The sequence below is a fragment of the Podarcis pityusensis genome (genome assembly GCF_964106645.2).
Source record: "Podarcis pityusensis genome assembly, chromosome: 2".
Taxonomy (NCBI): domain Eukaryota; kingdom Metazoa; phylum Chordata; class Lepidosauria; order Squamata; family Lacertidae; genus Podarcis; species Podarcis pityusensis.
In genome coordinates this window covers 68,417,011-68,431,913 of record NC_138029.1, presented here as the reverse complement: position 1 = coordinate 68,431,913, position 14,903 = coordinate 68,417,011, and the positions used below count along the sequence as shown (strand labels likewise).

At 42.8% G+C, this 14,903-nt stretch overlaps 1 protein-coding gene across 3 annotated transcripts in view; it reads left to right on the top strand.

Annotated features, from left to right (window-relative positions):
- The window catches only part of RNF145 (ring finger protein 145), a 60,859-nt gene that overhangs the window by 43,780 nt on the left and 2,176 nt on the right, over positions 1-14,903 (top strand). For all 3 annotated transcript variants that reach the window (XM_080988249.1, XM_080988248.1, XM_080988250.1), the window contains exons 5-10: positions 705-940; positions 5,243-5,418; positions 6,685-6,825; positions 9,657-9,839; positions 12,003-12,150; positions 12,896-13,252. In XM_080988249.1, the coding sequence (XP_080844375.1) occupies positions 705-940; positions 5,243-5,418; positions 6,685-6,825; positions 9,657-9,839; positions 12,003-12,150; positions 12,896-13,252 (1,241 nt within the window). The remainder of the gene's footprint in view (positions 1-704; positions 941-5,242; positions 5,419-6,684; positions 6,826-9,656; positions 9,840-12,002; positions 12,151-12,895; positions 13,253-14,903) is intronic.

Below are 14,903 nucleotides of genomic sequence, written 5' to 3'. Positions count from 1 at the left end.
TAAAATAAAACCTACATACAGCAACAGTGTTTTGTGTTGTGTAGTTTGTGTAGTTACTCCAGTGATATAAGTATTGGGCCCCACCTGCTAGCCTGCTCCCTATAATATCACTGGTTTGCTCATTCTATATATAGGGTGCCTACAGGTTACATGGCAACTTGTGCAAATGGCTTTAGATCATAGCTGTCAACCTTCCCTTTTTTGGCGGGAAATTCCCTTATTCCAGCGCCGCTTCCCGCTGCTATCCCGGATTGTTAGATATCCCATAGACTGTCCCCAGGACAGGTGAGGCTGCTGATCCCTTATTTTCAAATCTGAAAGTTGGCAGCTACGCTTTAGATACCTATTAGGTCCATAAATGACCACATAGCATATATTCAACACAAAAAACAGCAACAATTTGTTGTTGACAAAGGACAGCTGGACATATAAAGGGCCCCATTACCTTCAGTAGCTTAGGGCCTCATCAAACCTAAATCCGGCCCTGCAGAATCCCCAGTGTGATCTTCCCCCTTTGCTGTCGATTTAGTCCATCATTGTTGCGTGAGGACAATGTATTTAATCAAAATAAGATGCGTCAGGCTGCGTTCTAGGCTGTGGCGCTGCTTAATGAGGTTACTGGGGGAGGTGGGAGCCACTAATAAGATACAGATTTTGTTGAAATGGAAAGGATGTCGCTATTCAGTGTTTTCTGTCACTTTCAGGTCAGCTTGTGGTATGCACCCTTTGCTCCTGTGTCATGAAAACCAAACAAATCTGGCTCTTCTCTGCTCACATGCTCCCTCTGCTGGCACGGCTTTGCCTGGTCCCTCTGGAAACTATTGTGATCATCAACAAATTTGCCATGATTTTCACCGGCTTGGAAGTTCTCTATTTTTTGGCATCCAATCTTCTGGTACCATACAATCTGGCCAAGTCTGCATATAGGGAACTTGTCCAGGTAAGACGTATGCATGTTGAAATAAAGTAACTGGTTTTATCGTTAGGTCTTGCATACTTTCGTAATATGGTAGGTGCATATACATATGCAGACAAACAAACGCACCTATATCCAGTATTTAGGTTTCGGATGCAAGCCTGGGTTACCCGTAATGTTGCTTGTAGAATGTAATTGTGAGCCAGTCCTAAAAATGGCTATTTTTGAGTAATGCAAAGTGCAGTGCAGGTACCGATAACACAGAGGTCTCTTTTAGCCCTGTACATTGGAGGGTTTCATAGTTGAATGGGAGAAATGCTATCTATTTCAGTTTTGCCTTATCCCGTGAATTAATAGAGGTCTCAGTGCCCACGGCTCCCTTTCGCCCTTGCCACCTACATTGCTTTCTGCTATGCGAAACGTTTTGACAGGAGTTCCAATATGAACCATTCTTGCTGTTTGTAAGCATTGCCTCCGCTTGTGTATGAGTGTTCGTGAGGAATGAATCCTCTCGACCCAAAAATACTATGTATCCGTGAAGTTAATGAAACACTGAAATAGCTAATTACACTGCTGCAATCTCAAATGCAGCTGTAGAATTGAAGATGTATATAAATAACCATCAGCTTGTTAATTAACACGATGGTACGTTCTCTCTTTAACAGAGAACTTGCTATCTGATCTGTGTGTACATTCATCTGTGCAGTGATGGAAAGGAGGGGAAATGGGCAGGGGAAATTAGGGCTCTCCCAGGTGACAATCTTACTGTTTGCAAGCTGCTTTGGGATTCGTTTGAGGGAAAAGCAGCATTGAAATATAATAAATCAAATCAATTCAGTCTTGCTTTGTGATCTACAGTCAGTGCCAAATAGCTGAAGGATAATTAATATTGATTAATGAAACATTAAATGCAAGAACCACTGGCACTGGAGGGTGGGGTGATGGCATCACTTAATTTTACATTTAAAATTGCATTTGCTGTTATGATGTGGCAGACATGTTAGTGGAGGGAACTTCAGTACCTCTGCCTGTGGCATCCATGATGTAATTGGCTGTGGCCCCACAACATCTGCTGGAAACTGGGGGCAAGCTGAATGAAAGAGAACCCTCACTTTTATCCTCACAACAGTCCTGTCACATACCGTATTTTTCGCTCCATAGGGCGCACCGAACCATAGGGTATACCTAGTTTTTTTGGGGGGGGGATCTAGAAAAAAAATCTTATTTCCCCCCCAGCCCCAAAGAGCAGCGTACAGACTGCGCGCAACCTCTCCCTTCCGGAGGGGTTGCGCACGGCTATGGCACAAGTCAAGGCAGCCAGCGGGATCCATCCCGCTCGCTGTTTTGGCTTCCTCTTTAGTCCCGAGCAACCTCTCCCTACTGGGAGAGGCTGTGCGGGGCTAAAGAGGAAGCCATAGCCCCATGCAGCCTCTCCCTGCCGGAGGGGTTGCGTGCGGCTATGGCACAAGCCAAGGCAGCCAGCGGGATCCATCCCGCTCGCTGTTTTGGCTTCCTCTTTAGCCCCGTGCAACCTCTCCCTGCTAGGAGAGGCTGCGCGGGGCTAAAGAAGCTATAGCCACGTGCAGCCTCTCCCTGCCGGAGGGGCTGCGCGCGGATATCCCTGGAGAGTGAGAGGGGTCGGTGCGCACCGACGCCTCACGCTCTCCAGGCTTCAGCGAAAGCAACGCGAAGCCTTTGGAGCGCGGAGAGAGCGCTCCCTCTGCTCTTCGGAGGCTTAGTGTTGCTATCGCTGAAGCCAAGGCGCCTGCATTCGCTCTATAGGACGCACACACATTTCCCCTCAATTTTTGGAGGGGGAAAAGTGTGTCCTATAGAGCGAAAAATACGGTAGTTTAGATGGATATACCTTATTTGAAACTTTATTCAAGGTGGATCACTGAAAAAGACATAGTAAAAATATAAAACAAATGCAACTTTTTTAAAAAAAGTACTTGTATGTACATAGTTTAGATTGCCTTAGTTCTTATTCATTTGAAGGCATTAAAAATAAGCTGGCTTTCTAATGCAACCTGTGCAGGAAATCTTAATGCCTGGTAAGTACAGTGCCACACACTCTCAACATTTGCAGAAAGGTGTTTGTCCTTGACAAACAGTACTCATACCACTGTTTTGTTAATTCCCTGTGCAAATCTTGACATTTACTTGAGAATACCTAAACAATCTGGAAGATACTTACTACCTTCTGTTTGGATCATAGAGATGCTAATAAATAAATAAAAGCCTGTGGTTAAGAATAACTGTGTGTAATGTAAGCTAGAGAGAATGGAGTGCTGTTTACAAGAGGACAGAATTGTCACTAAGTTAATTTCCCCCCAAATTGCATCTCAGACAAACTGCCTGCAATCAGAGCATAATTATAGCTCTGAATTGGCTTTGTGTTAAGATTCCAATATAGTGTAATTTAGGGTTAGGGCATGACAACTTCTACAAAATAACATGCTGTAATCAGAATTGTATTTGTTCTGAAACAGGGAAAATACATATTGCTCAAAACCAAAAAACTGAGGCTTTACTCTTACAAGTAAAAAAAGATCCAATGAACTCATCCAGCAAATGTTTGTCTGTTTGTCTGTCTGTCTAATATATATTCCAGGCTAGAACTCGTCTTGTTTAATCTTGCCCAGAGTTGGCTTAACTGTATTTTGCTTACTTCGTATTCCAGTTGCTCTCACTGATCTGATTGGTTGCCTTTTCTCAGCTTGAATTAATTCAGTGTAAATCAATATTTTGCTCATATGTCTCCTTCTGAGACTTGGAGGTGACATTGTTACCTCCAAGTTTTTTTTAATGCCAGAAGAGGCAGGGCAAATCCAGGAGAAGGATTTAAAACACAGAAATACTGCTTTGCAGCCATATTTCCAGAGCCCTATAGTTCTTGAAAGCACATGGGTGAAGAATATAGGCAAAACTGTTTGCATATCCTGTCCCCACCTCCAGCTGCAATTAGAGTTTCTGGGCATTCTGTCTAGTGAACCTACCTCTGTTGTTTCCAGTTGCTCATGGCAGTGTATCCTTATCTATCCCCCCCATTAGGGAAACACCTTGTTGAAAGTTGAAAATGCCATATCAGGGGTAGCCAGTGTGGCGTCCTCCTTATGTTGTTGGGACTCCAACTCCCACCAATCTCAGCAAGCATAGTCACCTTGGCAAAAGCTTCCATTGCAGAAGTAACAGTTGAATCAGCTAAGTACATGTTTGCTGCTCAGCAGTGGCTATAGAGCACAATATTTAGGAACAGCCATCGAGAAGCTACATTTTGATATTCTGGTACTTCCATTGTTATCCGTAAAGTAGTTCTTAACCATAAATAAGTGCAACAGCTGAACTTTCAAAAAAGCCAAGCAGACTGTGGTGCACATTGCCATAGCTGAACTTCAAGCACAGAAGTTTTGTGCAGAGCTTCTTGCCTCCGTTTTACTTAGTCATTTCAGATAGCATTTTGATCTTGCCATAATTGCTTTCCCATCCCATATTGTTCCACACACCCAACCACTACTGATCCTACTCTTAGAGCATGATCAGATTCAAAGCCTTCCATCGATGCAGAACTGAGTGTATTATATTTATTTATTTATTCATTCATTCATTCATTCATTCCCCGCCCATCTGGCTGAATTTCCGCAGCCACTCTGGGCGGCTCCCAATCGAGTGTTAAAAACAATACAGCATTAAATATTAAAAACTTACCTAAACAGGGCTGCCTTCAGATGTCTTTTAAAAATTGGATAGCTATAGGATAGCTGCTTATTTCCTTGACACCTGATGGGAGGGCGTTCCACAGAGCAGGCACCACTACCGAGAAGGCCCTTTGTCTGGTTCCCTGTAACCTCACTTCTCGCAATGAGGGAACTGCTAGAAGGCCCTCGGCGCTGGATCTCAGTGTCCAGGCTGAACGATGGGGGTGGAGATGCTCCTTCAGGTATACAGGACCGAGGCCATTTATCATCATCATCATCATCATCATCTCAGTAAAGTGCCAAGACACAAAGATGTGCCTTAATTATCAAAATGAATGCCACATGCTAGTTTAGGAACCATAGATTGCAACTGAAAAATTATTTTCATTTTTTTTTTTAAAAAAAAAAAGGTAAAAGTGGTGGCTCAGATTTGACACCTGTGATTTGTCAACAGGAATGTAGCAAAAATAGTTGGCAGAGTGTCTGTTTGGTTGTGACAGTAAATGTGAATAACTGTGCCGTCACTCATTATTTACATCCAGTGATCCCCATTTTCTCCTTCTGATATTTAGATTTTGGGGAGGCAACGGAAATCATTAAAAATCTTCTCTTCTTTTAACTTGTCCAGGTGGTTGAAGTGTATGGCCTCCTGGCCCTTGGGATGTCCCTGTGGAACCAGCTGGTGGTCCCTGTCCTCTTCATGGTCTTCTGGCTGGTACTGTTTGCTCTTCAGATTTACTCCTACTTCAGCACACGGGATCAACCTGCCTCTAGGGAGAGGCTACTCTTTCTCTTTCTAACCAGGTAATTAACAAAAAAAATCTGTAGCGGACTGTTGCTAATCTGTGCTGTGTAAAGGAGCATGGCTGGCTAGAACATTATACTCTAAAACATATGGAGGGCACCAGGGTGGCAAAAGCTGTATGCACCTGTTGGCATATACACCATCATAGAAGTTTCTACACATGTGACAGGGCTCACCTCACAAGCAACGAAACCTGCACCACATAGCGTTTGCACATACATGCATATGCCTGCAATCCTCCCCACCTTATTTTTTAAAGGAAGAATTACAGAAATTGGGAGTTCTTGTTTCTGCTAACCTTCCTTGCCCCCCTCGGTAAATGGTTTTCAGGAGGAAATCTAAGAGAAGGCTTCTTTGGAGGGTTTAGCAGCCAAAATGATCAAAAGTGGTTGGCACTCTACCCCAAGGAAAGGTTCTGTTGCAATGTGCTTTGTGGAGTCATTGTAGCCTTTGTCTCTCAGGGCCTTTTGCAGTCCTGCATGTTCCAGGAAGAAGAAGAAGTTTGGTTTCATTAATAACCATAAATAACTATAAACCGTTTAATGGGATTACAGAGTAACACATCAGAATGGACCCAAACCCTCATGCGGCAGCTTAATTTATAATTTTACAGTCATATTAGACTTGTATTGTGCAGACATCTTTGGGCTCATGCAGACTGACACTGGAAATCGTGTAGAGAAAATACCTTGTCAACTACTATTGGAAACCTTGTATGTTGGAATGGAAACTACTAATGGAAACCCTTCAATGTTGGTGCCCCACCACAATTGGTTTCTTGTGTCTAATATTTGGCTAAATGGGAATTGATGTATAAATGCATTGGTATAACCTTGCATCTAACTGGACTCTTTTGGATTGAAACATCAATGAGCAAACTAAAAGTATTAATTTCTATTCATCAATGAACGACTTATTATCAAAATATAAGCGGACTGGACCCCCTGCCTCAATGGTACTATCTTGTAATACACATCTCCAGTAATATCTCCAATAGTTGAATATTGCTTCGTGATATGTGTGTACCCATTCTGAGTAGAAATGCTTTAGGATTTCACTGCTATGCTAGATGTGTAGCTTCAGCATTAGTATTTATAGAATATGGCAATAGACTGATTCATACGGATATTCCCCTGCTTACCCCTGTCTCCATTACCCTCCTATTCTTACTCTGTTGTTCTCCTTGTGTCTGTTTTAGCCGCATCAAACCTCTTCTGAGTATCTATGCACAAAGATCTAATTCAGCTGTATTTTCTCCTTCCTAGTATTGCAGAATGCTGCAGCACTCCCTATTCCCTCCTGGGTTTGGTGTTTACAGTCTCCTTCGTGGCACTTGGAGTCCTAACCCTCTGCAAGTTTTACCTGCAAGGCTACCGAGCATTCATGAACGACCCAGCTATGAACAGGTAAGTGCACAGCAGAGGATGCTTAAACCTTTGACAACTTAGGCTGTGTTTAGTTAGGCTGAGCACAGCATAGTATAATCTTTCTAAATCGCCACAAAAATAGCTTACTATATTGCTCAGGTCCTACTGTTATTGGATTTGACACTGAAATATAGGCTATCTTGTACCTTTCTCCCTAAGAGACATGCTGTGTAGCTCTTTTGCAGTGCATTCCGAGAAGATTGCAACTTGCTCAAGTTTTACGTACACGATCGCAGCTTTATATGCTTGGCTGAATTGGGGGGGGGGCAGAAGAACAGGGGACCATTGGAGATCTTGCAAGAGCCTCCATAGCTCACGCAGGCACTTCCCAGAGCCCAGTAAGCAAAGCAGAGAGCTTTAAAAGTTATTTTGCACATCTGATGGTAATTTTTCTCCTAAGCTTTTATTGCATTATCAGTTTGCCTCACTTTTGCCTTTTATATTTTTTGCTCCCTGCCAGAACACCCCAATCTGAAAGGGGAAAAAAATCCTCTTCAAGCTCCTCCCCCAGAGCTTTGTTTTAACACAGGGGTGTAGGACTTGTGGCACGTCAACTTCAACTAACAACCATTGGCCAGAGCTGGTGTAAATTGCACTCCAGCAACATCTGGAGGGCCACAGGTTCCCCATCCCTCCTTCAACAATTCTTCTTACTTCAGCCTGCAGTTCCCTTGTAATGTTTTAATGAATGTACACCTGCATTTGCTCGCCATCTTGATGAGTAGCCCTAGTCAGTTGCCCTTGGCTCTCACGTCCCCGGTTTTAGATTGTAGGCTTCTCAGAGTTGCATCTGGTGTTCCTTAGCTCCCAAAAGCACCAGGCACATTGTGATATCATTTTGTGATACGTAATAACCTGTGTTCTCCTCCCTCCCTTCATACCACAGTTTCCTTCCTTTCTCTTCTGTGTGCCAACCAAAGTAATTTTGTTTCATCCTGAAAGCCTGTTTAAATTACAAGGAGAGACAGCTGAAAATAGCTTCCTTTCTCCCAACAATGGCTTGGCATAAAAATAGGAATTGATAAACATTAGTGGTACAAAATTTCTAGAATGCTGAAATCTTACATTGTTACATAAGCATATATATTGTACTCAAAAATGAGCCAAGGATCAAAGAGATCAGAAGTGATCCAGGATCATTTCAGGTGAAGACAAGATGTCGAAAAACATTCTCTGGTACCTATATTGTATTTTACAGGATATGTGCAGTTGTATTAAGTCTCACAGCTCTGTAATGTAGGGTCCATGTGATCATTATTAATTTATATTAATTGCTAGTGATTAAATTTGTCAGCTGCCCTTCACTGTAAGGTCTCAGGGTAGGTCACATCTAGAAGAAAAATACAAGGCACCAAGAAAGATTAAAAACAACCCTGTCCCCAAATACAAGAGCGTTCTCTGTAACCCTATCGGACATGCAATTGTATTTATATGCATTTTTATTGTTGAAATTCTTATAGAATCATAGAATCATAGAGTTGGAAGAGACCACAAGGGCCATCGAGTCCAACCCCCTGCCAAGCAGGAAACACCATCAGAGCACTTCTGACATATGGTTGTCAAGCCTCTGCTTAAAGACCTCCAAAGAAGGAGACTCCACCACACTCTTTGGCAGCAAATTCCACTGTCGAACAGCTCTTACTGTCAGGAAGTTCTTCCTAATGTTTAGGTGGAATCTTCTTTCTTGTAGTTTGGATCCATTGCTCCGTGTCCGCTTCTCTGGAGCAGCAGAAAACAACCTTTCTCCCTCCTCTATGTGACATCCTTTTATATATTTGAACATGGCTATCATATCACCCCTTAACCTCCTCTTCTCCAGGCTAAACATGCCCAGCTCCCTTAGCCGTTCCTCATAAGGCATTGTTTCCAGGCCTTTGACCATTTTGGTTGCCCTCCTCTGGACACGTTCCAGTTTGTCAGTGTCCTTCTTGAACTGTGGTGCCCAGAACTGGACACAGTTCTCCAGGTGAGGTCTGACCAGAGCAGAATACAGTGGCACTATTACTTCCCTTGATCTAGATGCTATACTCCTATTGATGAGGCCCAGAATTGCATTGGCTTTTTTAGCTGCCGCGTCACACTGTTGGCTCATGTCAAGTTTGTGGTCAACCAAGACTCCTAGATCCTTTTCACATGTACTGCGCTCAAGCCAGGTGTCACCCATCTTGTATTTGTGCCTCTCATTTTTTTTGCCCAAGTGCAATACTTTACATTTCTCCCTGTTAAAATTCATCTTGTTTGTTTTGGCCCAGTTCTCTAATCTGTCAAGGTCGTTTTGAAGTGTGATCCTGTCCTCTGGGGTGTTAGCCACTCCTCCCAGTTTATTGTTAAATCATTTCAGGATGTTTTATGGGAAGCGATTCATAAATTAGATAAATGAATAATATTATACATATCAACTAAATAGTTTAGCTATCAAAGGCCAAAAGAAAAGTGACTGCCTAAAGCTGTACAGAAGACGGTGCCTGACACACCTCTCCTGATAGGGAGTTCTACAGTTTGGGGGCCATCACAGAGAAGGCTCTACCATGGGCCACCACACACATACCTCACACCAGCCATTTTATGGATGGTGACTTGCCTAAGTCTGTCAAGTGAACAGAGATTTAAATTCCAAGACCAATGCACTGTATTGGGGATTTGCAGCTGACAGCCAATGTCTCAAAAAAGGATCAGATGAAAAAGGCAACAAAAACCCACAGCATAGTTCTATGTTACGTTGTACAATTCTAAAATTGAGCCAAGTTCATTAATACTACAAATGTTATTCTTGTTTCCCTCCCCCCTTTTTTTCCTTTTATGTGATGAAGAGGGATGACGGAAGGAGTCACACTTTTGATTCTGGCTGTGCAGACTGGCTTGATTGAACTGCAAGTTGTTCACCGGGCCTTCCTGCTCAGTATTATTCTCTTCATTGTGGTTGCTTCCATCCTGCAGTCCATGCTTGAGATAGCAGATCCCATTGTCTTAGCTCTGGGAGCTTCAAGAGACAAGTAAGCCGTGCATTTTCTAGTGGTGTCTATTGATTCTTGCTTTGCCAAGTAAATATATGTGGGATTTTGGATTATGGGCTTGTTAGTTTAGGCACCAAACTTTGGCTTCAAAATATGAGAATGAGCATTCAAGGGTCATCAGGCTCACTTACTCCTTCCTTCCTTCATGCATGATGATTGCTTTGCTGGTTGAGGCAAACTCCTGCTTGCCATTTCCTTTGAACTGATCAACTATGGGGCTTACGATCCTGGTTGGCAGAGCATGCACAAACCATAGTTTGTCAGTGTGGGCAAAACAGCAAGCAGAGGTTTGCCTCAAACTTGGGAATACAGGAGCAAACCACTGCACAATGCAAGGGAGAAGGGAACAGCTGATCCCAAGGCTCATTGAAATCTTAGTCTCTGTTTCATTTGAACCAGCCCTGTGTGTCTGGAAGGAAGGCTTAGATCCTTAGCAGCTGAAAAGAAGTGGGATACAGGTACTCCCTGTTCAGTCCTCTCTGCTCTCTCTGGTGCTATTTATAATGTATGGGAGTAGTTCTCAGTCTTAGTAGTCACCGTATTTTAATGCAGCTATAAAATACTAAAATAATGTCATGAGGATTAACAGCTCTTCTGCTAAATGTCTGCCTAAATTTATTTTTTGTGTGTATGTTCTTATGTAGAAGTTTTGAATAGTATATTGAGTTAGCACTGAAAAGGAGCAGCATGGCAGGAGGTGCAAAGGGTGGGATTTGGAGTATGGAACCAAGTCGACCAATAGCAACCGAATGAATACATAGCAGAAAGTGAGCACAGCAACTGAGGACCATAAATCAGAGGAGTGGGGAGAGAAAACCTTAAATGCGTAAGGGTTAGAAACCTGAAGTTGATTTATTAGAACAGCAAGAATTTGGGACTAAAATTGCTTTAGTGTTGCATCTTACCTGTGACCTAATGCATAATATTTGAGGGGTTTTTAAAAAAATGTCCTGGTTAGAAGCTCTGGCTTTTTGTACCTTGCCACCGTTCCCTGTAGCTTTGTCTTCCTCTCGTCTGTGTAGCCTGAAAGCGTGGTAAATAAAAGAAGGCTTATTTATATCCACTGTGTCTGTTTGTTTTGCTTAGAGGTTCCTTGTGGCCAGCACAGGTTGTTGGAGCATGTTAAATGCTAAATTTATTAGCTGAGGGAAAAGGGAATATCAGAGCTGCGGCATGCATAGCTGGCTCCTATAAATTGGCTCTGCTGGCAGCAGGCTGTAACTCAGCTCTGCCAGGTACAAACTAGGCTGGGGAAAGAAGATCTAGAAATGGCTATGGGTGGTGTCCTTAAATTTTAAGATCCAGATGTTGCGCCTTGGTATTTTCATGAATTAAAGATACAGGAGTATGGAAGTCCTCTCTACACAGACACTGCTGTAGCTTGGAGTTGTGGGTTCCTTTCCCCCCAGGAGATAGCGATATATCTGTGTGTCCGCTTTATGCTTATGTACTGTTACAGAGAGATAACCCCTTCGGAGGGTGGGGCATGCAGTCTTCCTCCACTGAAGTAGGTCACGAATGAGAGAAGCAACATGGCACTCAATAATGCTACTTTAATAAAGCTAACTGAGTGCTTTCCCCCCGTCTGCTGAAACGAAAAGACAATCATGTTCAAAAGTTAAGCGGGTTGTTACATAAGAACATAATATGTGCCTGCTGGATCAGGCCAGTGGCCCTTCTAGTCCAGCATCCTGCTCTCATAGAGGCTACCCAGATGCCCTATGAAGTCTGCCATCTGGGCATGAGTGCAGCGACACTCTGCCCACCTGCAGTTCTTAGTATTCAGAGCCATATTGCCTCTGACTATGGAGGTAGCACATAGCCATTGTGGCTAGTAGTCACCAATAGCCTTCTCCCCAATGAATTTGCTTAATCCTCTTTTAAAGCTGTCCATGTTGGGGGCCATCCTTGCCTCCTGCTGGAGCAAATTCCACAATTTCAACTACACATTGCGTGAAGAAGTGCTTTCTTTTACTACTTGTCTTTAATTTTCAAACATTCAGCTCCATTGAGTGTCCATTGGATGCTGGGTTTCTTCCGCAGGGATCGTGATGGTCCCCACTGAGACGATGCTACTCAGCAAGTCACTGAAGACTAAAGCCAGGGCCCTTTTTAATTTTAAAATTGTGTTTCTTTTTACAGGAGCCTTTGGAAGCATTTTCGCGCTGTGAGCCTGTGCTTGTTCTTGCTGGTCTTCCCAGCTTACATGGCCTACATGATCTGTCAGTTTTTCCACATGGACTTCTGGTTACTGATCATCATTTCTAGCAGCATTCTCACCTCCCTCCAGGTAAGGTATAATGGCCTCCTGTATGCTGTTAATTATTTTTTAGTTCGTACCTGGCAGCAAGGCCTTGTGTGGAACAAGCTGGGAAAGGATTAGAAAACCAGAGCTGGAAAGCAGAATGCAAGGTGTTGACCAAGTTGCTGTTGGGAATACAGACTGAAAGAATATGTCTTTTCCATCAAGCTTGGTCTGTGTTCCAGGCCCAAGTACAGGGCATTTGTATTTACAGATTGTGATGGGTGGCATGGCAGATACACCAATTTAGAAAACTCCCATTACTAAGGAAGTTTAAACCATCTATGTCAAACAGTTGGACACAACCCAGCTAAAGCAGAGCACTTTCCATTGATTTTTAACAGCAGAGTTGACCTTGTGCTCAAATCTCTCCTGCTGAAATCAGTGAGCCTTAAAACTTCTTAATGGCTGGAGTGTATCTAGCAATATTACATGTAACTTAAGCTATCCTGATCATGCCGTAATGTATCTGTGTTGAAACTCTTAACATTGAAATTCAGACTTCCACTTAAAATACATAAATCATTAATATATAGTGTTACACTTTTTTTAATAAAAAAAATTAAGCCTTGAGTTTGTCTTGTTAAATATATCAATTATATATTTATCATTATGCAAGTGTATTGTTAGATTAGGTATCTATATTCTTCACCCGTGCAAACATAATATTGAGAAGTTCTAGCTTTGTGACTCAGTCCCCTTTTTAAATCAGTGTCATTTTTTCTTGCTCCAGGTGCTTGGAACACTCTTCATTTATGTCTTGTTTATGGTTGAGGAGTTCAGGAGAGAGCCGGTAGAAAACATGGATGATGTCATTTACTATGTGAATGGCACCTATCGACTGCTAGAGTTCCTAGTGGCTCTCTGTGTCGTTGCCTATGGTGTGTCGGAAACCATCTTTGGAGAATGGACTGTGATGGGCTCAATGATCATCTTCATTCATTCCTATTACAATGTGTGGCTTCGTGCTCAGTTGGGATGGAAGAGTTTTCTTCTCCGCAGGGATGCTGTGAATAAGATCAAATCACTGCCCACTGCTACCAAAGACCAGTTGGAACAACACAATGATATCTGTGCCATCTGCTATCAGGTGTGTAGCTCTTCTGAAATGGTACTTTTGTGGATATTGTTCTGTTTCCTTATGGTATTTTGTTGGAAGAGCTGGAGTTTCTGCCTTTGAATTGGGTTATAAATGAATTGAGCTGGGGAATTTATTACTACTGTTACTACTGTTACTATTGTTGTTTGTAAACCGCCCTTCATCCATCGATCTTAGGGCAGTTCACAACATAAAATTGCAGTACAATTGTCCTGTTTAGATACCTGCAGGGCTAGCACTTCCACCTGTGCAATGGAGGAGTGGGAGCAAGGCTGCCCCTTCACTATGATTCCTGCATTGCAGGTGGTTGGTCTAGATGACTCTTGGGGTCCCTTCCTGTTCTATAATTCTATTTGCCAGCCTGTCTGCACAATGACCTGACATGTATGATTCTTCCCTCTGCAGATGAGTAGTAGATAGGGTCATTATATTTCCAAGACTTCAAATAGTATACTCACATCACACATTTTGTTATGCACTACTTCCACCGTGCAAATTGTAGCACCAGCCCAGTTAAATGTTTGAGCTGGGCTAGTCTCTTCACCAGTCACAATTAAAAACAAAACAAAAAAAGTGGTCAAAGGCAGAGGATGCCTGTAATTTTGTAAGATGCATCCAACATAGTTTTTTAAATAAACAAAAGCTTCACATTTTAATTCGTCTTGAAGTCATATCTTTTGAAACAAATGTAACTGCTTTATAAAGATCTCACTTTGACAATTGTGCCTGAAATAAATTGAGTGATGTGTATGCTGATAAGCTTGCACTGACAACTTGCTTTGCAGCCGATGTCTGTAGCCACCCAGAGATGCAGGTAGGCTGTTGGGTTCCTTCGCACACAGTCTCAACTAGTTTCTCCAAACTCCTGCCCAGTGACTTTGCAAGAACAATTTAATCTCTGAGGCCTGTTCACTGCATCCCTGAAGAACCAGTTGGGCAGAAATTAAAAGGCCAATTATCTAAATTAGATCTAGTCTTTTAAGTGAGCATTAATAATGAAGTTAAAATAAACCTGGAAGCCACACTTCCACATTTGTGCTTTAAACTCCCCAAAAACTGTCTTTTCTTCCTAAGAGTGCATGTTGGATCTGAATGAAGTGGTTGAATTGATGGCTCTTGGAATACAAAGCTTCTTGTACTTTCCTAGCTACAATTTAGGAGCATCAAATCCAAGCCACAGGTTACTAGTAGAGGACATGTACTGCATATATAAGGATCCAGGTTCAATGGAACTGCCAGTGAAAAATGCTTCAGGCAGGCATCTGCATATTTTGGCTAGTCTTGGTAGCCAACCAGAAATTGTGCCAGGAACTTGCTGCTTTTTCCAGGGATGGTAACCTCTCCCTGACCTCATGCTGCACTGCCCGACAATCAGTGTGAGGGACCTTCTCCAGCACCAAGCTTGGAGCTGAGGTTGGGGGCATTCCAGCAATCATGCTGCACTTTTGAGGAACCCTCATTACCTTGGAAATAGAGCGCCAAAGCAGCAGGCCCTTTCCAAGCTTGGAACTGGAAAAGGGGAGTGGAGATAATCTTGCAGTTGTGCTGCGTTTTGAAGGCTTTCAAAGAACTTCAGAAGCCCAGTACACTGTCCTCATCTCCAAGAGCGCTGGCTCCTGGGGGCCAAGGCACTATGCCCCCC